The 27,584-nt window shown below is 43.2% G+C and overlaps 3 protein-coding genes across 37 annotated transcripts in view; 1 reads left to right on the forward strand and 2 right to left on the reverse strand.

Annotated features, from left to right (window-relative positions):
* Positions 1 to 3,471, forward strand: part of ADAP1 (ArfGAP with dual PH domains 1) — a 50,033-nt gene extending 46,562 nt beyond the window's left edge. For all 5 annotated transcript variants that reach the window (XM_021539715.4, XM_021539712.4, XM_021539716.4 and 2 more), the window contains exons 8-11: positions 718 to 780; positions 1,155 to 1,226; positions 1,635 to 1,863; positions 2,201 to 3,471. In XM_021539715.4, the coding sequence (XP_021395390.1) occupies positions 718 to 780; positions 1,155 to 1,226; positions 1,635 to 1,863; positions 2,201 to 2,229 (393 nt within the window). In that variant the 3' untranslated portion in view covers positions 2,230 to 3,471. The remainder of the gene's footprint in view (positions 1 to 717; positions 781 to 1,154; positions 1,227 to 1,634; positions 1,864 to 2,200) is intronic.
* Positions 3,472 to 4,932: 1,461 nt separating this feature from the next.
* Positions 4,933 to 16,498, reverse strand: GET4 (guided entry of tail-anchored proteins factor 4). 2 transcript variants are annotated; one of them, XM_021539717.3, is made up of 9 exons: positions 16,324 to 16,498; positions 12,202 to 12,280; positions 11,713 to 11,794; positions 11,278 to 11,427; positions 9,544 to 9,682; positions 7,683 to 7,823; positions 7,523 to 7,598; positions 7,299 to 7,371; positions 4,933 to 6,263 (listed from the first exon to the last, which is right to left on the reverse strand). In XM_021539717.3, exons 1-9 carry the CDS (start codon positions 16,479 to 16,481, stop codon positions 6,175 to 6,177), a joined length of 987 nt encoding a protein of 328 aa, XP_021395392.1. In that variant the 5' UTR covers positions 16,482 to 16,498; the 3' UTR covers positions 4,933 to 6,174. The 2 variants fall into 2 exon arrangements, with proteins under 2 accessions (XP_021395392.1, XP_077643006.1); XM_077786880.2 differs by lacking the exon at positions 16,324 to 16,498 and adding an exon at positions 15,556 to 15,632.
* Positions 16,499 to 16,900: 402 nt separating this feature from the next.
* The window catches only part of SUN1 (Sad1 and UNC84 domain containing 1), a 33,005-nt gene continuing 22,321 nt past the window's right edge, over positions 16,901 to 27,584 (reverse strand). For 10 of the 30 annotated variants that reach the window (XM_085592182.1, XM_085592201.1, XM_085592194.1 and 7 more), the window contains 14 exons: positions 27,164 to 27,262; positions 26,425 to 26,518; positions 26,256 to 26,314; positions 24,956 to 25,101; positions 24,587 to 24,805; positions 23,998 to 24,084; positions 23,579 to 23,622; positions 22,555 to 22,694; positions 21,767 to 22,017; positions 21,139 to 21,223; positions 20,618 to 20,733; positions 19,980 to 20,147; positions 19,088 to 19,180; positions 16,901 to 18,661 (listed from right to left, as the gene is read on the reverse strand). In XM_085592182.1, the coding sequence (XP_085448308.1) occupies positions 18,548 to 18,661; positions 19,088 to 19,180; positions 19,980 to 20,147; positions 20,618 to 20,733; positions 21,139 to 21,223; positions 21,767 to 22,017; positions 22,555 to 22,694; positions 23,579 to 23,622; positions 23,998 to 24,084; positions 24,587 to 24,805; positions 24,956 to 25,101; positions 26,256 to 26,314; positions 26,425 to 26,518; positions 27,164 to 27,262 (1,715 nt within the window). In that variant the 3' untranslated portion in view covers positions 16,901 to 18,547. Of the gene's footprint in view, positions 18,662 to 19,087; positions 19,181 to 19,979; positions 20,148 to 20,617; positions 20,734 to 21,138; positions 21,224 to 21,766; positions 22,022 to 22,554; positions 22,695 to 23,578; positions 23,623 to 23,997; positions 24,085 to 24,586; positions 24,806 to 24,955; positions 25,102 to 26,255; positions 26,315 to 26,424; positions 26,519 to 27,163; positions 27,263 to 27,584 lie in introns of all 30 variants that reach the window. The other 20 variants (XM_085592185.1, XM_021539724.4, XM_021539722.4 and 17 more) reach the window with 3 other exon arrangements.

Here is a 27,584-nt window from a genome sequence, read left to right on the forward strand (position 1 = left end):
GTGTTCTGCAATTACTGGGCTGGGATGGTTGTGGTGGGATGCTGAGCCCCTGCACACACGGGGGCTGTGGGAGCAATGCCAGCTCTGCCACGCCTGCAGGAGCCCTGAGCATTTCAAAGGCTGCTGCTGTAATAGCAAAAGCCAAAACAAAGGCTGGAAGGAGGAAAGGTGAGGGCAGGAGGATGTCGGTGCCCTGCCTGAGTTCTCCTCTGCAGGTCAGTGCAGCCTGGCTGTGTTTTCCGGGGGCTGGAGCTGCTAATTATGTTACCCTGGGCTAATGCAATTGCAGAGGCTGCTCTGACGTGCTGTCAGCCAGGGCTGTGTGCTGCTCTTGGGGTGTGACATCACTGTGGTGGTGCTTGATTACTCCCTGCTACCTCCTTGGCTGTAAATTTTGAAATCTAATTGCATTTCCTGCCAATTACCTGGGAGGGGTGCAGTGGTGGCTCTGCAGGGTGGCTCTGTCCCTGCTGCCCTGCACCCTGGGGAGTGGGGGAGACTCCTCTGGAGGCTGCTGGCTGTGCTGGGCAGCTGCTCCAGGGTGTTTCATGTTGTGGCCTCCTCTCCTGAGTGCTGTGGAGGAGCAGGGCTGGAGCTCTGGGGCAGAGCTGCGGGGTGGGCTCAGGGCTGGGGGCTGGCTCAGTGTGGCTTTTCCTTCCAGTGACCCCCAGGCCCCCATCTCACACTGCTCTTTTCTGTTCTCTTTGGTTGCTCCAGCTGGTGCCAAAGCTTTCTAGAAACTACCTGAAGGAAGGATACATGGAGAAAACAGGGCCAAAGGTAGGACCCGAAGCATTTTTCAGTCCCTCCAAACACGAGTCTTGCTCTGTATGGCCCCGAGAAGGGGTTGCTGGTGGGACAAACCAACCCTTGCCAGAGAGACAAAGCCATAAATCTGTGAATGTGTTTAATACACTTTCCTCACTTGGGAGCAAACATAAAAAAATCCAACTCTACATCTCAAACCCAGTGCCCCTTCCTGGTACAGCTGGCCCAGACCCTGGCTGTGGTGGCCCTGGTGGCCCAGAAGCCATCTATTCCCAGCTCCCCCAGCCCTTCAGGCTGCTCCAAGTGTTTGGGACTCCTGGGTCATGCGTGGTTAGAGAGAAGTTGTGCTGTTCCAGTGTGTCATCTGGCATTTTCTGACTCCTCAGCAAACAGAGGGATTCAAGAAGCGATGGTTCACCATGGACGACCGACGGCTCATGTATTTCAAAGATCCCCTGGTAAGATGAAGGTGCCTGAGCTGCCTGTTGGGAACTACCTGCAATACTGCTACTACCAATAATAAGAGTAATAATTACAGTAATGATCTGCAGCAAAATGCAGGCTGGCGGGAGAGCCAAAAGGGCACAACACTGTCACTGCTTGGTGGCTCTGCCTGGTGTGCAGTAACCCTACAAATACCAAAACCACTTTAAAAGCCCTGTCCACCAGATATTCTGCATCTGGATTTTGGCTCCCTGGTGTTGGTGCTGTATGTGGGTGCCCCTGGGTGAGGAGCAGGGCTCTGGGTGGTGCTGTTGGGGTTTGGCTGATGGGCTTGTGGCTGCTGCAGGACACGCTGTCCTGGCTGCCCGGGGTGCAGAGCTCCCTTCACCTCACCCCTGCCTGACTGCTCTGCTGTCTCCTAGGATGCCTTTGCTAGAGGGGAGGTTTTTATTGGGAGCAAGGAAAACAGCTACAAGGTGCTGGAAGGGCTCCCACCATCCACGCAGGGGAACCACTGGCAGCACGGCATCACCATCGTCACCCCGGACCGGAAATTCCTCTTCGCCTGCGAGACGGAGGACGACCAGCTGGAGTGGATCACCACCTTTCAGAAAGTCATAAGCCGGCCGATGCTGCCTCAGGAATACGCAGGTGTGTTCCCTGGGGAGGGCTGGATGTCAGCCCTGGCCCTGCTGTGTGCAGGAGGGGACTGGGGATCAGGCCATCGCTCCCTCCTGTTCTGTGTGAGGCTCTTCACTGCCCAGGGGGATGTAAAGGCTGTTTGAGCAGAGAGGGAGGAGGAGGAGGATGGTATGCTTCCCTCTTCACTGCCTCTGGTGTGATGTCCGTGCTGCTGTATGGTTATGGGGGTAACTGAAGCCAAGGAGCATCAGCAAGGACCACTGTCAGGGTGGGCTTGTGCCAGGCTGTCACCACCTGCCAGTGCTTGCCTTGTTTTAACTTTATCTTCTCTGTTTTTTCCTTTCAGTGGAAGCCCATTTCAAACATAAACCTTAGCTGGGACTGGCTGGGCAGACCTGAGGAGTGAGCTTCTGTTTACAACACAACGTGGTTTTATTTGAAATGTTAAAAATAATTCATAATAACAGTAATAATAATAACAATAACAATACTTCCCTCTCCCCTCATCATTCACTTGATCATGTCGGAAGGGCGGCAGTGGAACACCGGAGAAGATCCTGATCCAACTTGAAATTCAGCTCTGTGGCTGCTCTGTGGGATGGGACAGGTGGTCCTGCCACCCCATCACCCCACAGCCGCTGGAAGGGGCACCCAGCTTCTCCAGGATGGCAGAGACTGTTGGTGGCACATCCCGGGGGCAGCTGGGACTTCTCCCCATGCTCAGGTCCCTGGGTGCTGGAGCTGAGCATCCCCACACTTCCAGATGGCTGCCAGCCCTTTCCAGGGGGGCTGCAAGTCCCCAAGGGGTGACATCCCTGTGGGATGGGAAACAACCTGGAAACATGAAATGGTGCCGTGCAGAACAGCAGAGCCTGCCATGGTGCCAGGTAAAGGATAAGTAAATTATCCCCTGGGACTGGGGGTGATGCTGTACCTGCAGAGGGTCACACAGGATTTAGAAACAGGAAATGGGCATCATCAGCCTCATTAAGCTAATGAAGGGCAGGGAGGAGGGGGCTGCAAGGGAGACACCAACACGTGGGGTGATGCTGAGGGAGCAGAGCTTTGGGGGCCAGGCCTGTGTTCAGCTCCCTGGGTCATCCCTGTTCCATGGTCTGGGGGCTTTGCCCCATTTGGGGAGCCTGGTATGGAGCTGGGGGTTGAGCTTTATCTGCAGTTTTGCTGATGGGCACCATCAAAGCCTCACTCCCAGCAGGCACATCCCTTCATCAGACTTGGTGGTTGCACTTTTTCCCCCTAATAATTCAATTTTTTTTTGGTTGATTTTTCTTCTCCTGCCCAAAAAAAAAAAAAAAAAAAAAAAAAAAAAAAAAAAGCTGCTTGAAGTGACGTTTCAGCGCCGTGTTGAGCACTGTAATTCCTGCAGTCAGGGCGGGCGGGCTGGGACCTGCACACCAGGTGCTGGATTTTTACCCAAAAAGGAGATTTCCAGCGTGCCCTGAGGGCCCAGCCCCAGCCACGGACCTGTCCGACGCGTTTCTTAGGTTGGTTGTGTAGCTGAGAGCATCTCATCGGCTGTGTGCATTCGTTCTGTCACTGGTAAGACAACTGTGGTACTAAATGTCATTCAAACCAATAAATTATTATTATGTCAGAGCCGTGGCTGTGTGGTGCTGGGGCAGGGGAGGGAGGTGGGGTTAAAAAGCAGCAAATGGAAACAAGGAGCTGCTGCTGCTGGCAGAGCCCCAGGGGTGTGGGACACCTCAAAACTATCTGCCCTACCCTGGCACACAGTGTGTATTATTTTATCTATTATTTGTGTATATGTGTGTGTTACAGTGCATATTCTGTGTATTTTCTCTTTAATACTTCTTTATGTGTGCACACACATACACAAAGGATAGCTGGTTCTTGGGAATAGAGAAATAAGCTTTATGAAGGGGTTGTTGGCTATTCAGACAACTATAAATGCATAGTGGATAGAGTGTAATATATAAAACGTGTGTATGTATGAGGTGTTCATATGCACACATTCCTGTACAGATGTAGCACTCAGACATATTCAGTTTACAAATAAATAAGCGAAATGTGTTTCACACACCTGTATATGTATAGACATTTTTATACTTTGTTTTCTAAAATATGTGATTATATATGATATACATATGTGCATGCTTTATATAATTTATAAATATAATTTATGGTTTATATATTGCATATAAACACACATATCTGCATCCACATGTGTATGCATAACTATAATTATATATTTAACTTATATTTAAAGTATTTATAAGTGTATGTTACCCACACACTGTCATTCACACTTACTTACCAACCCAGGCACAGCAGCAGGGAGAGGACAGACTGGGCTCCTTGTTTGGGTTTATAGGTAGCTATAAAAATTGTTTTGTGTGCATATATAATTAAGAATAATATTATAAATTATATGTAATACAAGTATATAATTATTATCTATACAAAAGGCTGTTTATATGTGTGTGTATATACATGTATTTTAAATTCCTAGGTATATATTTTATACACACACACACACTCACACAGACATATGTTCGTTATATACTGTTGTAATTATTGAATATACATGTTGTATATCCACCTGTAAGTGCCCCAGCCCTGGAGCATTGCCCTCCTGTCAGGGCTGGGGTTTTGGGGTCAGGGCACATGCAGAGCTCACAGTGGGGGTTGCAGACAGAGCTAAGGCAAAAACCTCACATTGGGTCATACACACAGGACACAGCAGGGGACATGTGCTGGATGCCTGTGGACACCTCATGCTGCCTGAGAGGCACATTCCTGGCAGCCAAAAGCAATGAAATGCTGTGGTTCTAAACCTCTGCTGACATCCCAGATAATTTATTAAATGTCTACAGCACCAACCCGGAGAGGGAGCTCTTCCCTTAGCCTGCTGCACAGCAAAACAAACTCTATCTGCTCCAGATATTCCAATACCCCAAGAGAATTACACCTTTACTGCACACAGGTGAAGTGCAGCACTGAGGGCTGGATGACCCACAGTGAAATGCAGAGTGAAAAAAATAGCAAGGAATGTAAAGCTCTGCTTGGGAAACCCTTAGAAAGCAGCAGAATTGCACATCCTGGTATAAAGTGTTTATTTGAGACTTCACAATTAACACAAAGTCTTCCTGTCAATGCCTTTTTTTTTTTCCATACAGTCAATAAATTTGTATTAATCCCTCCCCCATGCATGATTGCTGTTTATTAATCTAAGCCTTTTTATTTTCATCATGAAAAAATAAAGCGTTTCCTCACCCTTTCACCTGTTCCCTGTACCAGACTGTGCTGCATTACAGAGGAGATGGAGAATGGCTATGCCTACTGCTGGGGGTGAAGTTACTCCATTATTTATTGATTTATCCTTTAACAGAAAGTGTTAAATGAATCAATCACCCAAGAAAAATAAATATATCATAAAGAACCAGAAGCTCTGCAGTATCCCTTTTCTTGCCATCCAGCCCAGTTCAAACACATACCCTGCCCACGGCAAACTGCTCTGCTCACAGCAATGCTGCCGCCTGCACCTACAGCTGGGAACTTACACTGGCAAGATCTCTTCCAAAGTACAGCCACAAGCCACAGGACGTATTTTAGATGCCAAATTTTTATACCTAGGCAAGGGAGATCCACCTGGAAGCCAACTACCTGTGTTCCATTGATGGGCTTTTACTCAAGAGCTATTCAACCTTGTGCTTTTCAGGAAGTATCTGCTAAACACACGCGTGGGCCCAGCCAGAGCCTGGCCTTGGGGAGAGGGGCAAGCAGTATGAAGGGTGTGCATGTTACTCATGGCAGTGGAAGCAAGTTCTTGTATCAATGTCTCTTGGATGTGTATCTCAAATTACGCTGCTTGGCTCGTCCCGCAGTACTTTTGGCACCAGCCTCACAAATCAATTATTCAATTGCTCCCCCTGCCCTTCGAGATCTTCCTTGGAAGAGGGCAAGGAGGCTTTCTCAGAACACAGATGGCATTGGGTAGGCCGTGGAGGACAAGCCCCATGTTTATGCTTTACTGAAAGACTGTGCAAAAGGGAATACTGCATCAGAAACCGCAGACTATGTTTAATCAGTCCCAGCCGCTGGATCGGAAACCCACTAACTGCTCCGATTGGTTCGTTTGGCTACTTTTTGTTGGTTTCTTTCTTTTTTGTTTTTTACATAAATAATATAGACCGACAGTATAAACATTTCAGCAACCATTTCTAAAAGACCAGAGGAGCCCTTTTAGGAGCCAAGAAACAACTGCAGGATTCAAATTCCAAAAGTGTCTTTGGAGTCATCGAATCATCAGATTTACACGGCACCCAATGACAACAACATTCAGTCGAGCTCAATAGGACTGCTGTCTTCCTGACCTTCTTCTGTGTCATCATCTTCCCCAGTTCCCATCAGACTGTTTAAAAGATTTCCTAGAATAAAATACAGCACAGTCATTAGTTTTACATTCTCATCTCAAAAACTTTTAACTAATCTTCCATCCTGCTACAGTACAGATTTCTGTAACAAAAAAACCCCAAGAGTTTTTCAAGTAGAAGAGTCTCATCAAGACATTAGTAATCCCACACTGGTTTCCATTATGAATATTGATTTGGGAAGCTGTATACTCCTAGCTGTACACTAATACTGTTCCTTCTCTAAGAATACACTTGAAAAACCCAAAGTCACATATTTATGTACTACAGTTGCACCCTCAGAAGGAAAAAAATCTCCAACCAAAAGAGGAAAAACACACCTCCAGCAATGAAACTCTCAAAAAGCAGACACAGTCTGCATCATGCTGTAAAAAAATTGAAACTCAGAGGCATCAATTTAGATGCCTGAATTGCTGAAAAGCAAATTACAGATGGTAAAACCACAATGTTTTCTGTCAGACTTTGGGTATCAGTGAATTGACGTTTGTAGGTAAAGCTTCAAGTCACTTTACAGAGAAGCTTAGTTCTCAGGGAAAACATTAATTTAATTCACATTTTATTCAAGAGCCAGGAAATGACGGCTGAATGTCTCTATTCCATTTCAGTCCTTGTGGAAGGGCAGTATTAATTTCAGAACTTTCCCTTTGGACACATTCATGTTGCATCAGCACTGATTAGATCTCTACCAAAGCCCAATACTTGGTTTAAGAAAAATCAGTCCCTGGAATCCGAGGAAATTAAGCTTTAACACCAGTAAGATGCTTTTTTACATTAGGAAGCTATACCATAATGTCAGAAATTAACCATAAGAGTCTTTTTAGTACTTCTCCCCTTCTCAGTGATGAAAAGTCTACAAGCTCCCCCAAACTACTTTCACATGCAACCCATTCATCTCATATTCTACAGCAGGGGCTGTTCCTACAGGCTATGAAAAGAATTATAAATTCCTTAGAACAGATCATCTGTTTCCAACACAGGTGTTTTATCCAGGTCACTGATCAAAGCCTGGAGGTACCTACAAGCAGAGCTTACCTAGCAATCCCCCGTAGGATGAGGTCTGCTTGGGTGGAACTCCGAAGAAAAGCTGTCCTATTCTATCTAGGTACTGTAGGGACACAAGGTGAAAAAAAGGCAATTATTTCATTTACAGCTGGAAATACCCAGGCAAGGTAAAGCACCAGCTCTTATCTACAATGCTGGAGACAATCAGCCATTATTTCACTCGTTCAGTGAGTTAAATCCTGTCTGTAACTCACCTCATTATACATGGGGTCTCTTTTCAGCGAAGGTTGATACTGTTCACACAACACTGTAAATACTGTTAGTTTTCCTCTAGAAAAGAAACAACCAAAAATGTAATCTCAGTTAACAACTGAAAAGGAAATCAAGAAGGACATGACAGAAATGAGACTGTACCCATCAACTGCCAACAGCAGAAACCAGATGAAGTTTAGCAGTGGTTGCACAAAGGGTGGACCCTTCTCTATTGAAGGATGTTTCTGTGTGTATGTCGTAAAAACAACTGATGCGCTGGTCTTGTTTTTTAAGCAGAGAAATCTGAAAAAAGAAAGAGAACAGGGCAAGTTAAAAACAAAGGGCAGAGAAATAGTTTCACCATAGAAAAAGGGAAGCCAAAATCTACTTCACTTGTGCATAGAGGCAAACTCAGGCTTGAACTGATGGCAAAATGAAACTTAGAGATGGACATCTTTGGGGATGGTTTGGCCATCAGCTGAGGAAGGGGAAAATCACTACTGAACACACTGTGAAACAGGCAGGTTGGGAGGGAAAACAGACATTAAATATTAATAGAATGAGTTTAACCTGGATCTAAGCAGATTGTACATGATAGTTACTAAAAGAGAACATCCATCTGCAAAATGTGGAAAGACTGGCTATCCTGTAATTCACATTAAAATGATATTGCATCTAGTGGTCCAGGATTCAATATGCTGAGTTAAAAACTGAATTAAAGACCCATTCACCCCTTTTAGTATTTATCTGTCAGTATTTGTTGACTCTGTCATTCTATTCCACCTCAAAATAATGTGGCATCAGGACCATGAATAGCTTACACAAATGCCTAAAAATCTCATAATAAAGCTGTACTTTGAGCTCCCAAACCATTTGTCCCCAACAGATCGATCCCTCAAACAGATCAAATCCTTGTTCAGGTCCAGTTAATTTAACTGGCAATCTCTGCAAGTCCCATTGGCCTAACAGGCCTTTATCTGGGACAAACGCTGTCAGCAAGCCCTAGGAAAGCTGCCACAAGCCATGTCATTTTTGATGGCCTCTAATTCTGCACCCTCACATGTGCAAGGGCTTGGGGCTGTTTTGCCTCACTGACAGCAAGGAACTGCAATTATTTTCATTAGAGAATAAACTACCATGCAAGAGAATTTAACACAGTATTTTACATATATGTAAAGGATGCAGTAGAAATGCTGTATAAATGAGTCCTGCACATATTGGATTTCCATAAAGGATTTGCTATTGCTCAAAATCACAGCAATCTATAGCAACCAGTTATGGAAAGCAGGACAAATCTGACATGACAGCTCACTGCTGCCAAAAGAGAGACAAACTTGCTCTCACCTCCTCCCTCTCCCCCAACACCTACTCTTTCCCTGACTCCCTGCCACACAGTCCTGTCTCCACCTCCTCCTCAGACTCCTCCGTGAGCTGCCTTCCCTGCCTGAAGAAAGCCATCAGCTGATTGAACACAGTAAAATTGGCTTTGTCAACCTTCATTCTGCATGAGCTCTGCAAAAGCACACAATAGCTTGCATTCCCACCTCCTACAAAATAAATGCCTAAATTGAGAGCCAACAGCAGCTCTGTCAAGGCAAGAACCACCAAGCTGCTGCTCACAGACCAGGCTGAGCATGACAAGTTGCCTCTTAGGACCTGAGTGAGAGCAAGTTCTGTACTAAATACAGGGCCTGCTTGAATCCAGTATTTGCAAGAACATACAGATAAGCCCTAACTAGACATAAAGTGGTGTTAATAAAGCTAAGAATTGTGCTTTCAGGGTTAAACAGATTACATTCATTCTTCAGGCAATTAACGTAATTTCAGGTCTTGACCTTAATACATTATTTCACTTTTTTTCTCCCCAGTCTGACGAATTTAACACATCGGTTTTCAGACAGTTTTCTCCTGTTGTTCTGACCAGTTTCACAGTTTCTTTTGCAAAGGCTGTGTGGTTAAATTAGGTTGGTCCCACACATAATGTCATCTCAGCAAAATGCTTCAGAAGAAGTTTAACACCTACTGTAGTACTGCCTGAGCTACAAACATGTCCACCTCACTGCGGTATCCGCGGGACGACGAGTATTCCACCAGCATATTTGCACAGCCCTCACCATCTGTCGAGTGCAAGAAGTGATACCGAGATTCACTATAGTTTTGCTCTAGAAAAAGAAAAAGGAAAAAGGCTGTTAAGAAATCAGTTCAGTGTAGCTGAACATAAAAACAAATTTATTAGGCTTGTACTTTATTAGCTGGTAAAAGAACAAGAGTTACAGGTGTGGTATATAAACAAGACAGCTAGTAAAAAAGTCTGTAAGTTACAGATAATTTATAAAGGGAGATAATAAATTTTACTCTAAGTATATTTGAACAACTGCCAATAAATATAGTTTACTCAATTACAGCTACTGCTGGCTTGAACTTTGGTTTTATAATTTTATCTAAGTGAATGCTGACACATGGTGTGCTATCACCAGTGCTTAGGACAGGAATCAAGAAGTTCCATATTCTAATATGTGCACCTAGAAGTCAAACAGCACCTTTGGTATCCTTTCATTTCCTATTTTTAGCTTAGCCCACTTTTGCTACCAAAACTAAAATCACTTCCATATGCTGAACAGAACAGCAATTATACAGGAAAAATGGTGTAAGAAGTGGCAATAATTTGTTACAACCTGAAGCAAAGGATTGTGCAAAATCATTGCAATGACAAAACTGGATAGCTGCTAATCTTTTGAATTTCAAAGCATTGTTTTAAAAATCTGAGCCTTTTGTGGTGAAACTCAAAAAGCTACAGACTACGAAGACGTAGGCACTTTGGTCTTCAAGAGAACAGTGAGCAGGCAGCTACAAAATGGGGACTTTTAGTTTCAGAATGCTTATCCTAATTTATCCTGTTTCTTATCCTAATTGCAGCAGCCTCTAACTTGAATGCAGTGGGAAGAATCCTCCCCTTGTGGCTGGCAGCAGCCATCAGGCTAACATAAATCCCAGGAGAGCAGCTGGGAATTACCTATGGCACAGAGAGGCTGCAGCATTGACCATTACTGGGTCAGAGTTGTTACATGAAACCACTGTCACAATTTGGCAGCTACTGAAAAATGTAAAATAAACAATCATCTTGCACAGTTATCCATGAGAAACCACAGAAAAAATGGCATGTAGTCAACTGTTCTCAATCACCTTTGTTATGTTTTGAACACAAGACTGTAAATACTGGCTATCATCCACAAGTAAAATAATTATTTAGAGCATTCTGTGTTTTTCTTACATCCCATCACAAGTGATAAAACGGATCATAAATCAAAAGCAACAGCATTCATTTTGAAATAACCCTGCTGGCCAACTTCTTAAGAAGTACTTAATTACAGTCCAAAGACTGTTTTGGATGCCAGGTGACGTATTTCAATCTTTGTCATGTTTATCCAGGATTTAAAAACAAAAAAACTTGCCAACAGAACATCTTTGCTCCCCAACAATTTTCCTCCTACCTCAATGTCTAAAGGATCAACCTGCCTTTTAAAGAGAGCCTCACAGCAGCTGTGTTTTGGATTTTGCACTAATACAGAGCTACAGACCCAGTTTTTTTTTCCTGTAACATTAGGAAGACATTAATGCAAAAATCAGATAATGGCAGAAGTCAATCAATCATTTCCATCTCAGCCTCCTTAGATTACTCCCAAAGCAGATCTCTTATAACACCTTGCTTTCAACATTTTCAAAGGAAAACACAGAAAAGCCAGTTGATTTTTCTTACCTTTCCACAGGGTAATAGCTAGTAACTGGTGTAGTTTTGGATGTCCAAGTTTTCCTGATCCCCCACTGGACCATTTTAGTGCTCTGGATACGAAAGCCACTCTTTCAGGAGAATTTGGATCCATTAAACTAAACAATTTAGCCAAGTTTTCTGGAAGTAATAAGATTGAAAAATATTTACCATTAAGAAAAATAAGATGATCTGCTGCTTCTAATGCAGATCTAAGATCCATCTTTAGGACAGGCAGCAATGTTAGTTCCAAGCATGCCCACAGAGTCATCAGGAACCCACAATTCCCTAACAAAGTTTCCCCAGACCCTTAGCCATGTTGGGAAGGCACCCAAAAAAGATTGCAGCTTTCAAGACTATTAACAGGTCACTGTGAAGGGAAAGCACAACTAAATGCCACGAAGCCAAGAGGAGAGGTCACCTCACCTAAAAGGTCTTCTGCTACTTTTGCATCCGACTTCTCCAAAGACTCCAAAACCAGCATGGACAGATCAGCAGCACTGTTTTGCTACAAAACAGACACATACTGGCAATGATGAATGTATCAGGGCATAAAAACAAACATCAACCAGAATTCTGGCAGCAGCAGGTTTAATGCTTTTATCAACAGCTAGGGCACAGTATCAAGTCTCAGCCTTCCTGATAAAAAAATTATAGTAATTTGATGGCATCAAAGAGAAGCCTCCAGGAAAGCAGAACACAGGCATTGTTTGGATGCTCACAAACACTACTGCCGCATGCTCCAGCTTGGCATAATCCTTCTTTGTGGAGAAAGGCTCAACAAAGAGATAAAACAAAAGATTACAAAGCAATTACCCCAAATATTTACCACTGAGAACCCACCATTCATCTCTCAAAATCTTGGGAGTAACAATTCCCTGCCCTCAAGCAACACACACAAAACCAGTGACTTACCTGGTTATGACTGAAGAACAGTAAAGCCCCTGAATACATGAGTTCTCTTGCTTCTGCATGTTTTCCTTGTGACATATACCTGAAAAAAATACCAAAGCCATGGTAAAAATTACTACTAAGTAAGTTGTGTATGCTTAAAATTACTTATATTTGAAGGATTAAAAGATGCCTAAAATTTAACATAACGACAACAAGGGATTTATTTTTAAATCAGGTTAAATTCAATAATGATGTAGCTTGAACTGCAAGTTGCAATTTTCTGCTCCAGACCTGAAGGAATAAAATGAAGAATATAAGAAAGGAAAATGAGAGAGCTACAAATATGTTTGGGGCTGGAATAAGAAAAGGGAATGAACCCAAGACTTCAACTGAGCAAAAGATGCCAATGTACTGAGCCTCTACCAAAGTCATCCCAGTGAAACAATTTTTGGAATACCTCCTGGAGAGCTTGCTGACCCTTCCACTGGTCCAAGTCTCTCTGAACACTACAACTCTGCCAGGGGACATCAGCCTGCCCTAGCCCTCTGCTGAACCAAAGGAGCTCATCTCTCATGGGTTTGAGAGTAAGATAAGCACAGCCAGCAAGATTCACCATGCAACACTTCAAAAGAAATAAAATATAATGCTTCAAAACACACTTTCCACCTTTCTCACTTAATAGTTAACAAAGAAATAAGGAATTAAAGAATTTGCTCCCAGTGGTTACCTCAGGACCTCTTACCACAGAGCTGTGATTGCAGCTTCCTGCACATCATCACTGTCAGTAACTACAGCTCTTGCAGAGTCACAGTTCCAGCTTATAAACACAGCATTTCCCATAAAAGCAGTTTAGGTGTGGCAGAGTTTCCAAATTCCATTTCTCTTAACTGCTACTCAAAAAGTCTGTGCTCTCAGTAGCTGATTTGCTCCTGTCACAGAGGTGTCAGCTCTACCCTGCTGCTTTAGCACCTGCACTTTGGTTTGTCCCCTGTGGCACACCTGGCTGGCTGTGCCCGTGTCACCCTTTCTGTTCCTGCAGCCCCAGGGCCCCCCGGGCTGTTCCAGAGCCCAGGAGTGCCCGTGGGGTATGGAGGGGTTGGTGGTTCTGGGGTGAAGCAGGACAGTGTGGCCGTGGGGGTCACACCAGCCAAAGGGACACCCAGAGCATGCCAAACCTCTCATGCTGTGCCCCAAATTCCTGTCACACGTGGCCCCTGCTGGTAACATCACACAGACAACAAACAAGGGACCAGACACTCCTCCCATCCTGCCCATCAACTCTGAGGCACACCAAGGGCTTTTATCCCAAACAGAACTGAAATAATGGAAGGCACGACAGAAGTGTTTTGGAATAATTCTCAACAACTTGGATTTGCAATCACCATGGTAAATTTGAGTCAAATTAATCCATAGCTCCAGTGTTTTTATAGTTGGGCTCCCATCCAGGTTTGCTTCTAGGAGTTGGACTCAGCATGGATCCACTTCCACAAATTCTACTTCCAGTAGATTCACAATGCTATATGGAAGCTCCTAATCTGAGAATTATTACAGATGATACTAAAAACTGTTGAAAACAATTTTATGATATAAAATAAATTTTAAAGAGCTGAGGTTTTTCAAAGAACTTTTATCAGAAAATTTGTTTAATAAAAATAAAATATTGATGACATTTCTCTAAATGGTATTTAAAACAAGAGAAGTCCTGGAGCACGTAATTTACACCAGAAAAATGACCTACAAGGACCAGGGAAATATAAATGGATGCCACAAGGATATTACACTGTGAGGAGTGACTCAGTTACCAAATCATGAAGAGAGAAGAGCTCAGCCCAACCAGCCTGGGGAGTAACAAACACCAGCAGCTCAGGTGTGTGTGAGGGAGCTCAGGCTTAGGCAGAACAGCAGTTTTCCACCTGCTCCACGGATCACACAGGGATAATAACTCTGCAGGAGGCAAGCTTATGGTAATCTTTCCTCCTCCACTTCTTCCCCTCCTCCACCCTAAAACACATCTCAGTGCATGAAACTGAGTCAGGATTTCAAGTTTACCCTCTGACAGACAAGCCAAATGTTTTACAGGCCTGTGTGTTCAAAAGGAATAAGCACTGGCTAACCCAATCACAGTTCCAGAGCTCAGGTCATCCCAATCAGCATTACTGTGTCTGACAAAATGCTGATTTCTATCACACTTTACAGAGAATTGACAAGACTACCCAGCCATGCAAATGTCACCTTTTCATTAAACTGAACACATCCTTTCACTTGTATTTAAAATGGAAAAGGCAGGAGGAGACGTGACCTCCTGAGCCAAGACTTCTCACACCACTGCAGACACCACATCACATAATCCCTACCATAAAATAGCCAGGCTTTGTCTTAAATTTAGATTTATTCTCAAATACAATTTAAGTCTTAAGGCCTGGATAGTGCCTGGCTGATCCCATCAGAGGGGTTATGGAGGAACAAACTGATTTAATGTGAAGGTGCTGGGACACAGGGCAGGGCAGGGCAGGCTGTCTGGTGTGCTGGGAGCACAAGTAGGATTTTGCACTAAGGACTTTCCTCCCCACTTTCTTCCATGACTGCTGTTTTTCTGTGCTTACTCATAGGCCAGTTCTCCTCATAACACCGATGAGGGCCGAGGATAGGAGACACAAGACACAGGAAAGGAGGGTGGTGTCCTGTTTTGGACTTCTCACTTCAACAAAGACACTGAGAGGCTGGAAGGTGTCCAGAGAAGGGCAATGGAGCTGGGGGGACTCAGCTGGGACAAAAGGAGGCTCAGGGGGGACCCTTCTCTCTACAACATCTGAAAGGAGCCTGGAGCCAGGTGCTCCTCTCCCAGGCAGCCAGTGACAGGATGACAGGAAATGGCTTTAACAGGAGGTTCAGGTCAGACACTGGGAGAAATTTCTTCACAGAAGAGGTGGTCAAGCATCGGAGCTGGGCCCAGGGAGTGGTGGAGTCATGCTCCCTAGAAGGGTTCAAGAAACATTTAGTGCCACTGTCCAGCTGACAGGTGATTTGACTTAAAGCCAAAAGTTGGGCCTGATGACATCAGGTCTTTTCCAACCTAACTGATTCTGTGAAGCCAAATTTCCATCTTGTCCTCCCCCAGCAGAAGTGCAACTAAACAAAGCTTTGAGCAGCTGAGGAAGCCCCTAGAACAAACACCTTTTTCTGTGCTCCTGCAAGCAAGGGTCTGTATGTTAAAATCTGGTGAGAGAAAGGGTGACCCCTGCAAGTTGCAGTGGACATGAAAAATGAAGCCTAAAACTGCTTTACAATAAAAACAATTTCCTTATGACAAAAGAAGCAGTAGTAACATTTCTGAATAAATGTCCAAGCCTGCTCTACTTAGACACTGTCACGTACACAAATACTACACCAAGTGGAATTTATTCCAAACAGCTGCCCCGTTCTGGCCACCCTGAGGGCTGCTCCTTTCCGACCGCGGCACCAGGGTGGCCGTGCCGTGAAGCAGAGGATCCCCGTGTCCCGGCGGAGCGACGAGCAGCCTTCAAACCCTGACCCTCACTGCGCGGCCAGCTGGCATTTACACCGAGCCGGGCTCGGCTCCAGGACGGCCCCGGGACACGCGGCGAGCCCGGCCCGAGCGCCAGGGGACACCCGGGGGGACACCCCGAGCCCATCCCGCTGGCCGGGAGCCTCATCGGCCTCCCCGGAACGTGGGGCCACCGAGCGGCGCTGGGGGACGGGGCTGCAACTCCGCTCTGCCCGTGACCTCCGGGCAGCGTGACGCAACACCCCCGCACAGCGCCGGAGCCGGCGAGGCGCGGACCGGGCCGGGGTCGGGGCCGGCCGCCAAAGGCCGGCGAGCAGCGGCTGCCCCGCCGCCCGAGCCGCCGGCGGAGCCGCGGCCGGGCCGGGCCGGGCCGGGCCGGGCCGGGCCAGGCCAAGCCCGGCGCCGCCGCTCCCGGCCCGGCCGGGCCCCGCTTGGGCCGGCGCCGCGCGCCCGCCCCACCCCGCCCCCCCGCGGACCAATCAGAGAGCGGGGCGCGGAGATGGACAGGCGCGGCGGCCAATGGGGAGCGGCCGTGGGCGCGACGGGGGGAATGCGTGGGAAGGCTCTGGAAAGCCGGGCGGGGGAGGGGCAGCGCGGCGGGCCCGGCGCGGCCCTACCTGAAGAACAGCGTCCGGTACATCTGGTGTGCCTCGTAGTAGTCGCCCTTCTCGACGCTGGCGCGCAGCTTGCCCTCCACACGCTGCACGCCGCCGCGGTTCCTGCCGCCGCCGCCTTTCGCGGCTTCCTGCTCCGCCGCCATGATCGCCGCCGCCATCAGCGCGGAGGACGGGGAGGGGAGGCGGGAGCCGGGCGCATGCGCGCGCAGCCCCGGCGCCCCGCTGCCCGGCTTCCGCCCGTTCGGACGGCGGCCCGCGAGGCTCAGCCCGCGCGGCGGCGCCCCGAGCGCTAACGGCGGCCGGGAACGGCGTGAGGGGAACGCGGGACTCGAGCGGGGCAGCAGGAACCGCAGCATCGCTTAGAACGGCAACAAAACCACGGAACGGCCGATGGAGCGCGGGCAGTGAGCCTGGCTCAGGCTGCTGTGCTCAGCGATGCGGGCACAGGAAGGGATGCAGCCCCACGCGCTGCTCCTGCCCCTTGTAAATCCCCCCACCCCTGCCCCAGCTCGGGGCAATTTTGGAATCATAATCTTTCCCCATTTATTTAAGCGGCTGATTAAAATTTAAAAAAAAATTAAAAAAACAGAAAAGATGTTTTATTTCTTGTTTCAAGTATTACATGCACTTTCAAAAATTAAAACTCTTTATTTAAACATCTCAATAGCATCTTGTCAGTTTGGAGGCAGCAAAGAATAACAGACATTTTGAAAAGCATTTACAAAAATACATTGCACAAAGTCCTATCTTGCTTTTTTAAAAATAAGTTAGTGTTATTCAAAATATTCCCCCCACAGCTACCTAATTTCAATTTATACAGGATAATTCTAATTTTAAATATGTAACCTGTAATATGAAAACACCTGTACATGTGTCATCTACTCCTCTGCGTAGGCCATAGGTTCTGTCTCTAGGTCGAGTGAAAAACAGTTCTTCACATGGAGACTTTCTGTATTTCAAACATTCGAGGACTGTTGTGCAACATACATAACTCAATTCAGAAAACCAGTCAGCAGGTCCATGTGTAACAGTTCTGTGTAACTACAAAATGCACTAGGAACAGCAAGATAAAAATTCTGCAAACAAGTGAATTTCAGGAATCTTTCCAAAAAGGATCTTCAAAGCAGCAAAGGCTAAGGGGGGCAATAAGCAGTTTCATCTCGTTCTATGTGAAAATGTTGTTTCCAGGAGTAACTCTACTCGCCTGGTACCCAACTAAGGCTCGTGGGGAGGACCAGGAATGCCCGTGTTTGCACACAGCAGCGCTGAGCTCGAGTCCTTCTTGTAAATGTGACGCAGCCAGAATTACTTCAGGCTTGTTTTCCACACACCGAATTCTCACAGTACATTTATGGAGTGTAACAATCAACCAGCCTAAGGAAATCTTGTCCCACACCGATCACTTTGGACAAATGAAGGTAGTGCAACTGCTGTACAGCAGTGTTTACTGAGCGATTCAGCAGGCTTATCAGCTCCAAGCCAGTCAGTCAGTACATCAAGGTCGATTTGGGATTGACACTAAAAAAAGAACTGGCCAAGTTGCCATGGTAAAAACCCTTAAAATAACTTCAATTACTTAAAGTTATCCCTGACTTTTAGAGCAATTCACGGCCACAAATTACAGTAAAGCATTCTCAGTCGCTGGTGTTTAAACTGGTTTTGGTTGTGTTAGCTTTCCCTGACAGTAGTATTTATTGTATGTAGCAAAGAAGCCCTTTTGGATCCACCAAAAAGGTTAAAAGCAACTGTTAACTGAAGGACACCTTTAGCCACAATCAGTGTTCAAAATGTACCACAGTTTTTGGCTTATGGTGCCAAGCTAGCAAAAGTATGCAGTTAAGTCCTGGATTAAAAAAGAACAGATTCCTAGTTGCAGAAAGTGTGGTTTATTCTTTAAAAAAACCTATACATTCATTTGTAGTAAAACGTGTGTCACCTGTTTGCCATCTGGGCTTTATGAACCAGAGCTGTTTGCATGCATTATTTCTCTCAGCATGGACACAAATATGAAGCAAACTGGCAATTACAAGCTGAACCTCAGAGCAAATAAAAATTGGGGTTTATACATTTCTGCTGACAGTCTTCTGCCTTTATCAGAGGATCAACAGTTCTGCAGTGTGCATCTTGCATCCTCATCCTTTACAGATTCCAGTGTTGTAGGCTTCCCAGTATATACAGATTAGGAACAAAATGTACAAAGCAGCCACCCCCCCTGTAGTGTGGATTACTCGGCAGGTTTCCCATGCACTCTGAACCGATAAAGGCAGGTGTACTCTGCATGGCCCCAGTTAGAGAAAATCCTCAGCTCCACTATTTGGAATGCATCTTCATTTTTCTCCTGGAGAAAAAAAGCAAACACACAATCCAGTGTCAGGGTTCTGGGACAAACAGCTGCAACTGAAACTTTCTGAGTTATTAATAACTGCTGGTACTTGCTGGAACCAAAGCCATGCCTTGGGAATTTTCTGTTCCTTTGAACAGAACCTTCCTTGCCTTACAATTATTTGTGAGTCTGAAGCAGCATGGAACAGACTCTTCTCATGTTTAGCAACTTCCCACCATTTGTGTCCACATAGCAACAAGCCTTCCTCCCCTCTCATCTATTAAGGTCATAGGTTTGAGGCAGAGGTAGATACTTAATACATCAGATTGTACAGTGCCCAGATCAGAACAAGGCCTTTTTCCTTTACTGCTCATTGCACACAAGTGTAGAAAATAAAAGTAAATTTCTCCTGACACTTTAAATCTTATAATCCAGACTTACCATCACTGGAAACATCTGCAGTGGTTCTCCATCCTGATCATAGACATACTCTCCTAGAAGCTTGCCTTCTTCTTGATATTCATCATCCAGACCCTGTAACAACAGGATAAAGACTTTTTGCTTCCATCAAATTTCCAATCAAACCCAAACTAGAAACATGCCTACACAGAGTACCAAGAGCCAGGATCAGAATGTTTCCCATGTAATTTAAAGTTCAAGCACAGCTCTGTATTTCAGTTTCCTGCCCTGAAATAGGTTGTGCTGTTTACATGTTCTCATGGTCAAACCCTTTAATTTTCATGGCTATACCTGTATCACAGTGTACAATATAAGCTGCTCAGTACAAACAGAGAGAACATAAAGGCTGAAGATCCAGATGCTTGCAGGTGACTGTTTAAGCATTTAGAAAAACCTGACAAAAAGTTCTCAGGTATCATAACTGCTCTCTGATATACCCTGTAGTCTGTTCTGTTCTGAAATCCTGCCTGCACAACTGTGGTGCTGGGTAAAATGAACTAAAAAAATTATTTAAGGCACATCACACATAAGATGCAGAGACAAAAAATGAGGGACAGTGGGTGGAGAGAGGAAGAATGGGAAGGAGGATGAAACAAAGTGTATGAAAGAACTAGATGAATTAAGAAAACATCATCTCCCTCCAAAAGTGTTTACTACTGTATAGAGCAAGAATAAAGAATAACTTACCCAAAATTAGTTGCAACATTTCTTACTCATAATCTCAAAGCTCACAAATAAAAGCAATTTTTAAAGAGCAGTGAGTTAAATAGTTTATCATCTTGTTAGCTGTCCTTCCTCAAGTTACTCTTCTCCAAGATATGTAACACAAATACTCTGTGTACAAACATCAACTTAAATTCAGAGACAGACTTACATATACTGCAAAATTCCTAGGAGCACTGGTGATATTTCCTGTTGGTGAAAGAGTTTTTGGTATGTGTTCCAAGGTAAAGGCAGTTGGATAGATCTTCATGGAAAGTCTCACCACAAGATAGCCCTGTGATCCTTTGAAAGCCCAGCAGTTTCCTGGATACATGTCCGGCTGCACAGAAGGGAGGTGGAGAGAAGATGGGACACAACAATAAAAACAATGTTACAGTGTTTTCTAGTTTATTGTAATAAAGAGTTGTAATTAATTCTGAGTTCTTAGGGACAGTTTTAAACAGTGAGATGCAGAAATAATCTTCTTGGTAGAGCTACTCAGGAAGGCAGCTGAGCTACCAGTGGTGTTTGGAAGACCTGCCTGGAGATCAGCTCTCAACAGGAACCCTTCCCAGCCCCACCTTTGCACAGGTCCAGTGCACCACCCAAGCTTCCCGTGACTCTCAATTTTGCTAGACTAGAACTTAAGCTGTGTCCAGGGACTGCCAGAAGAATCCCACTTTCAGGAACATACCTCCAAGTACCTGTGCCCCCAGTATATTACAGAGATACATCCAGCACCCAAAGAGCCATTCAAACCACTCAACACAAAATAACATTGCTGCATTTGTTTACTTGGCCTGTAATTACCTGAATCACCACTCTGGGAGACTGAGAGAAGTACCACAGAGGAATTCCAAAGAGGCTAATTAATGCTGTCTTGGTCTCATAGGTTTCAGAACAGCGAGTACTCAGAATGCTGCCACCTCAAAAAAGACAGATCAGGTTAGCAGAAATAGAAGTCTTCAAGAAGAAATAAGTAATTAAGGCAGAAATTTATATAAAGCATAATGAATACCAGATTAAAGATATTGTTAAGATCTAGTAATTTTCTATGGATACAATGCTTTTATCACATACAATGTTATTTTAAGAAACGGTTAAAGGTTTTTCTTTTCTCTCTTATCCAGTTGCAGACATATTGAGAACTATTCATGTCCATGTACACCTAGGCTGATGTACAGGCCTGTAAACACCTTCACAGATTGCAATGATCTGATGGTCAGGCAACACACAAAAACGCTCTACTAAGCTTTACTCTTCATTTTAATATTTCTAGTAAATACTACTACAAGCATGAATAGTAAAATGGTGTTTCCTCTATTATTTACCTCCAGATTCCAAGGCAAAATCCACCATCCCAGTCTTGTCTTGAGAGTAGAGTTTCAGTGCATTATTTACAATAATTTGTGCTTGCTAGAGGTGTACACATACAAGAGAACGGAAGGAAAAATATTTTAATAAGATCAAGTGATAAAATAATTGATATTGACATATCTGTGAAGTTCCAAGCATCTTTTTGAGATGCTGCACTTCATCACAAGTCCTTGAAAGCCTCTGTCAAGGAAGAGGCTACTTTTAATGCATAGCTGTCTTAAAATACAAGTTGATACTGCATCTTGACTGCTGGTTTGTTTTCTTTTTTTTGAATCTGCATTCCTTCTTCCCAAGACCCTGAGCTGCATTTCTTTGGTATACTTGTCTCCCAGTAATGCAATTTTCAAGACAGCACACTTCAAAAAAATGCAAGTGTTGACAACAGGCAACAATTAATGCTGCAAGAATACACCCAATAAAGCGTTTTCTGCAGTTCTTCTAATTTCAGCCCATGTCCTTGACATGTCTTAAAATCATTAACATTTATGTTGACAGTCATGCTCCACAAAATACTCCTGAACAAAATACTCAAGAACTCTTTCCAGTTTTAGTTGAACTTTCAAGACCTTAAAACTCACTCACCGCTTCTGTGATTCCAGAAATCCCTGCGTTAGTCACAGCATTTGTAACTACTTCAGATGTTACTTTTTGGTTTGTTACAGACATATGGAGAGTAATATTTTTGAGGATCTGCAACTCAAGATCCCGCAGCAAAGTCTGTAGTTCACTTTTGCTCACAAAATTGGAGGTAAGCCACTGGATAAGTGATTCAGGGAAGTCTTCTTGTTGATTGCCAAAAAGCATTAGCTTGACAGATTCCTTGACCTGGGCATCTACCTAGTAGAAGCCATTAATAATTATAATTATTAGTTTTTATGACTATATATAAAATATATGACAGGTACATAGCTAAACCACTAACAAGTCATTATTTAGGTAAAAGTTAATCTCATCTCAATATTGTTGTATTTTGTTGGCTTATGTTCCAGTCAGACCTTTTAAAAGGCTTCAAAAGAACTCAGGATTTTTTAGAAATAACTATCTGATAACAAACCTAACTTGCTTTTACATGAGTTTCTTTACTCTATTTCCATGGGTTAGCAAAATACATCAACAAAGTACTGTACATAGAACTGCTACTATGTCATAGCTTCCAAACAAACCCCTGCCATTGTAGAAAACAAGCAATAAACTCCTCTCTAGTAAAGTATCATGCACTAATGGAAAAATTCACAGTAACCTTACACACAACACTGTCATTATTTAAGTTTAATACTACCCCCATGTTACTGTCTGCAGTGTATTTCAAGAAAGTTAGTGAACAAAACCAAGTAATATCAAATTTTACTGGGACAGAGAAGTTGTAGAACCTACTTTTTCAAGAACGACATCCATTTTCTCACAACTCGTCTTCACACCTTCCCCAGATAACAGCTTTGATTTCATAGAAGCCAGCTCTAGTTCTAACTCTTCAATTTTGGACCTAAGTAGACTGTGTTGATCATCATATCTGGCAAAAACAAGGAGTCAATTATTAGGAAAGAGTAGTTGCAATCATTCCATCAAATTCCAAAGGTGTGAGAATATCCTTGTCTAATACAAAGTGCTCTCCTAGTTCAATTGTTCACACACAGTGAACTTGCATTTGTAACATATTGTTACTTAACATATACTTAGAATTAATATATTCAAAGCAAAGTATTTTGAAAGTTATGGAAAACTCCAGCAGTGATGACTTCAGATTATCACCAGGCTGACAAGTTAATAACTTGAACATACACAGGTTTGGAGGAATTTAAGGGCTGGCAAACCAGCCAAACTTTTTGTGAGTTTGCCACTGGTTAGAGTGAGTCTCAGGCTACCTCACTCAAACCAGAGTAACCCCAGAGGCAGTGCTGAGTTACAAATAGCAACTCATATAAGACCAATATAGATCAGTGTCCAGTGAATACTATGGAAAAAGATCTCAACTATCATTCTAAAGCCGTTTTACATTTAATTCTAATTTAAATGGCAATTCAGCAAAGAAGCCAAAAAACAAGAGACAAAAAATAGAATTTATATGGTTTAATAATTTAAATATAAAGCCCATCAAAAGCAGTTACTGTATATTTCACTAAGTGATCTGAAGGAAAACAAATGCATTTATAAGAGGATGAAAAGTCCCTCATTCTCCTATACTATATAAATAACTTTCTCTAATGAAAGTGTGGTTGTAGGGTTGCTCTCCACACTGGAGGAGAGTCCTGTGCTGATGTTCAGCTGAAATCCAGTACAAGACAGAAGTGCTCTTGCTGACAACAAAACCCTGCAGGGTCAGTTAACTGACATAAGGATCACTGTCAGTTGGCAACAGGAGTGAAAAAGCAAAATGTATTTGAAAAGTGCTTATACCTCACTGACTTGGATTTTTCTAGGTCAAACTCCTTCTGGATGTCCTAAAAAATACAAAAGTTAAAAGTTAACACATATAAAGAAATTCAAGTGAAAGAAAGAAGACAAAGAATGTTACGTGAAAATAAATTTTAGCACCACCTGTATGGGATTGCGCACATAATTATGTTTATGCCTCTGATTAACAAGGTTGCATTCAAAATAGAACCCAAATCAATGGTCAAGAGAATAAATTTTAAACTTTGGAATGTAACCCTCTCCAAGAAGGGGGAACCAAAATACAAACAAGTTTTGAGACTTAGGGAACTGTAATAGCCACAGTAAAGGAAACTGCTGTTTGGAACAGCAAATAAAAAAAGTCAGTATGTTTTATCAACAGGTTACAATTAGATGATGTCAGCAAAGCTCACTGCCAATACCTTGGATTCAGCTTTGAGTTCTTTAAGGTGGTCTTCCAGCATCTGGATACGCTGCCCATGATCTTTATGTAAAGCCAGGAAGTCGGTCTTAAAAACAGGGAAGAAAAAGGAGGTGTATTTTGTTTTGGAGTACAAATACCATTAATTGATATTTTCTGCAAAGTGCACTTTTCATTCCGTTCTGTGAATGTTTAAATGATTTACCCTGCAGATAGTGTGAGAAATTACAGAGTCTGTAATAAATACAGGAGTCTGATTTAGCTGTAGTAAGGGTTATATACAGGGAAGTTTACCCCCAAATCCCTGCTTTGTCACTAGTCCTTCCTATAGTCTTCTTTATCTGTATAAAAACAGGATTAATCCAGCAGCTTTTCAGCAATGTAGGAATATACTTTAGGCCACCTGTCTGGAATTAATCCTTGGTCACCAATAACAAAGAAGGAACAAATGCCCACAACTACTCCCTGGCCATTACTACCTACTAGTTATTTCTAGATCAGAAAAAGAGATCTCCAGTCAAATCACTCACAACCTGCATTTATAGAGAACAATCTCTTATCAGGAAAACATCAATAACTGACTATCTTACCTTTTCCTTCATTTTCATATCTTTAAGATCTTGACTCATCACATTTTTTATTAAATTTAATATTTCACTTCTGTCACTCATCTTGGCAACCTGATCTTGAAGATTCCTGAGTAGGCTCATCACTTTTTTATATTCTTTGCTTTGGTCATGGCATCTGTCAGACACGAAGGCCATTTGCTTTTCCAGCTCACTTATACGACCAAAGATATTTACGGTATCCTAAAATATAAAGATAATGCTTTAATATAGAAAAATCAATTTATCTACCTTACTCTTGTGCAACAAGTAATTATTGCAAAATACTGAAGACATGGAAGTTAAGAGATCTTAAAATATATTCAAGTTCTTTCCTAGATTGTTGTCCCTTACCTTTGGAGGTTCTACAGAATGAAAAGAATCATCTTCTGGTTCAGGAACATGAACAGAATCATCTGTTCTCTGTATTCTGCCAATTCCTGTCCAGTTCAATGGAGGTAATAATGAAATTAAGCTATTAAGCCTCCAGAACCAGAAACCTAGAACAGAAACAAAAAGCAATGTGTGTTCAAATGAATTCTCTGTTCCAACTGCTTATATCTACAACTGGACTTTTTAAGGACACAGCTACCTTCAGTTTGCAAGGCAGGTGCCACACAATGGACACTGCTCCAGTCTAAACAAACATCACCACAGAGCCAGCTTTAAAATTTTTAAATCAAGCACTCAAGAATATTAGGGAACATCCCTCAGTCCCACTCACACAGTTGTGAGGCAGACAACTTGCACTTATATATATATATCATGGTACAGGACTAAACTCATACTACTGCTTCCCAGGAACCTTGGTCACCTTTGCTGATTAAGACAGGCCACATTTTCTGAAGGCTGAAGATGTAAATGCTGCTCTTTATCTCCATGGAAAGTATGTTGCATGATAGACTTACTATATATCACATTGCATAAGACCTAATAAAAGTTGGAAGAAACTTAGGCTTTCACAAGATTACACTTATTTTTGCAATATCTTAGTGGGAAGTAGCAGCATTTTCTACACAGGGTAAATTCTTTCCTTGTTTAGCCTTATACAGAGGACTTTGAACCCCCACTGTAATTTTCCAAAAAGCTTCATCTTCTCCATAAAATAGCTACAAGTTTTTAAGACTCACAAAGACATGAAACTGCTTCTCAGAAATGGCCCAGCACTTCTGATAAATACTCCAATTTGTTTCATTTCAAAGTTGACAGCTGGTTGGAATACTGTCTACTAACCACTCTAAAGTGAGCAGTATCTTAAGCAATTAAAGCAGAGTCTACAGCAAAGGAAAGACTTTGGATGAGTAGGTAAAAACTTAACCACACTTCTACAGAGACTGACAAATCAATCAATACCCAGCCTACTCTTTCATTGCTACTCCTATGAAGGGAAGAAAAAAGGATTTCAGGATTTCATTTACTCACTCAGCCACTCTTTCTAAGGAGCTCTATGCAATTAAGTCAAGGATATAGCTTTATGACAAGGGGAACAGTTGCTGACTTGTTGGTACCCTGGAAGCTTGAATTACTGCCCTGTTCATAAATAAACTTGTTCTTTTTCAGTTCTGCATCTTCTTCATAAATCAACTCAAAATGCTATTTTGGAGCAGCTGTAGTAAACACACTGATTTGAATTATAAGTGAACAATTGACATACCTAGTAGAAACAGGAGTGGGATAAGAAACAGTAACCACCTGTAGTTCTTTGGAAGGCATCTATAGAAAGAGAGGACAGTTTACCAGAAAAAACACATTTATCATAATTAATCGATTTATAACTGGGTAAATAACTTGCTCATAAAACAATTATTTCAAAGGATACACACCTTCTTACAAGAAACACCTTGAGCAAAGACATCAGAGTAACAAGTTGATACCACCCAGTTCTGAGCAACCTGAACATGCCAGAAGCTGCCCTCCCTAGAAGACAAAAGGTGGGAGTGTGAAATGTAATTACTGCAGCACATGTTCAAAGAAACCAAGCAGAGGGACATGCAGCTGTGGCCAACAATGCCTTGCAGAGTGAAGAAATGCATGAATAAGGCAATGCATGCAGCTTTTTGACATCTAGATACCGCAAGTATGAAGCATTGCAACACTAGCCACTCAACAAGGTCAACGGCCACGCAAAGGGATGAAGTGCTCACTTGTTATGACAATACTATGTTCCTGGAAATTCAGTATTCATGTCTGAACATAAGTTATCACACTCTGGACACCTCAGTATGCTCCAGGAAACACACAGATTAGCAGCAGCAGTTTTTGGTAAGAGGAATACCAATATAGCAATTGACTGCCAAACCAAACACACCCCATTATTCTTGACACCCCATATTCAGTGCTATTCACACACTCATTCCCTTTGGTTAGTCTCCTGTAATGCCTGTGAACAGAAACACACCCTCTCAATTAAGCATCTTTTGGTCAATAACATAGCACATGCATTTCATGACACAAAAGCTACAGCATAAGCACCACTGAATTAGTCTAAGCCCCTGCAGTTCCCTAATTTGCCAAAAGGAACAGGCAATGCACACCCACACACACAGAGATCAGAATAGTAACCTGGAGAGAGAATGGCCAGCCACAGTAGAGACAAGACCTTCTGCGACACAAGCCATCCCGTTGCTCCGGCTGTTCGCAACACGTGAAGCATAAAGTAACCTGGATTATAACAAATTAACTCCATGTGGTAACAGACACAAAGGAGCTGGACATTCTCTTCAGTACATGCAGTGAAACAGACTCGGTCCCCTGCCCATCACATGTTCCGCAGAATTTTAAACTGTACTTTTCAGTAATCTCAAACTTGGTTCTTCACTACTTTAAAGCAAAGCAAGCCACTAATATGGAGTCAAGTAAAACCAAGACAGTTTAGAAACTGAATTCTCATGGATAAACACACTGAACACCACCTGTGCAGTTAGAATATCACTTTTCCAAAATCAAAGTTTACATTTTGTTAAATGTTTATCTAACAATGCCA

This window comes from Lonchura striata, chromosome 14 (genome assembly GCF_050655825.1).
Source record: "Lonchura striata isolate lonStrDom1 chromosome 14, ASM5065582v1, whole genome shotgun sequence".
Lineage (NCBI taxonomy): Eukaryota > Metazoa > Chordata > Aves > Passeriformes > Estrildidae > Lonchura > Lonchura striata.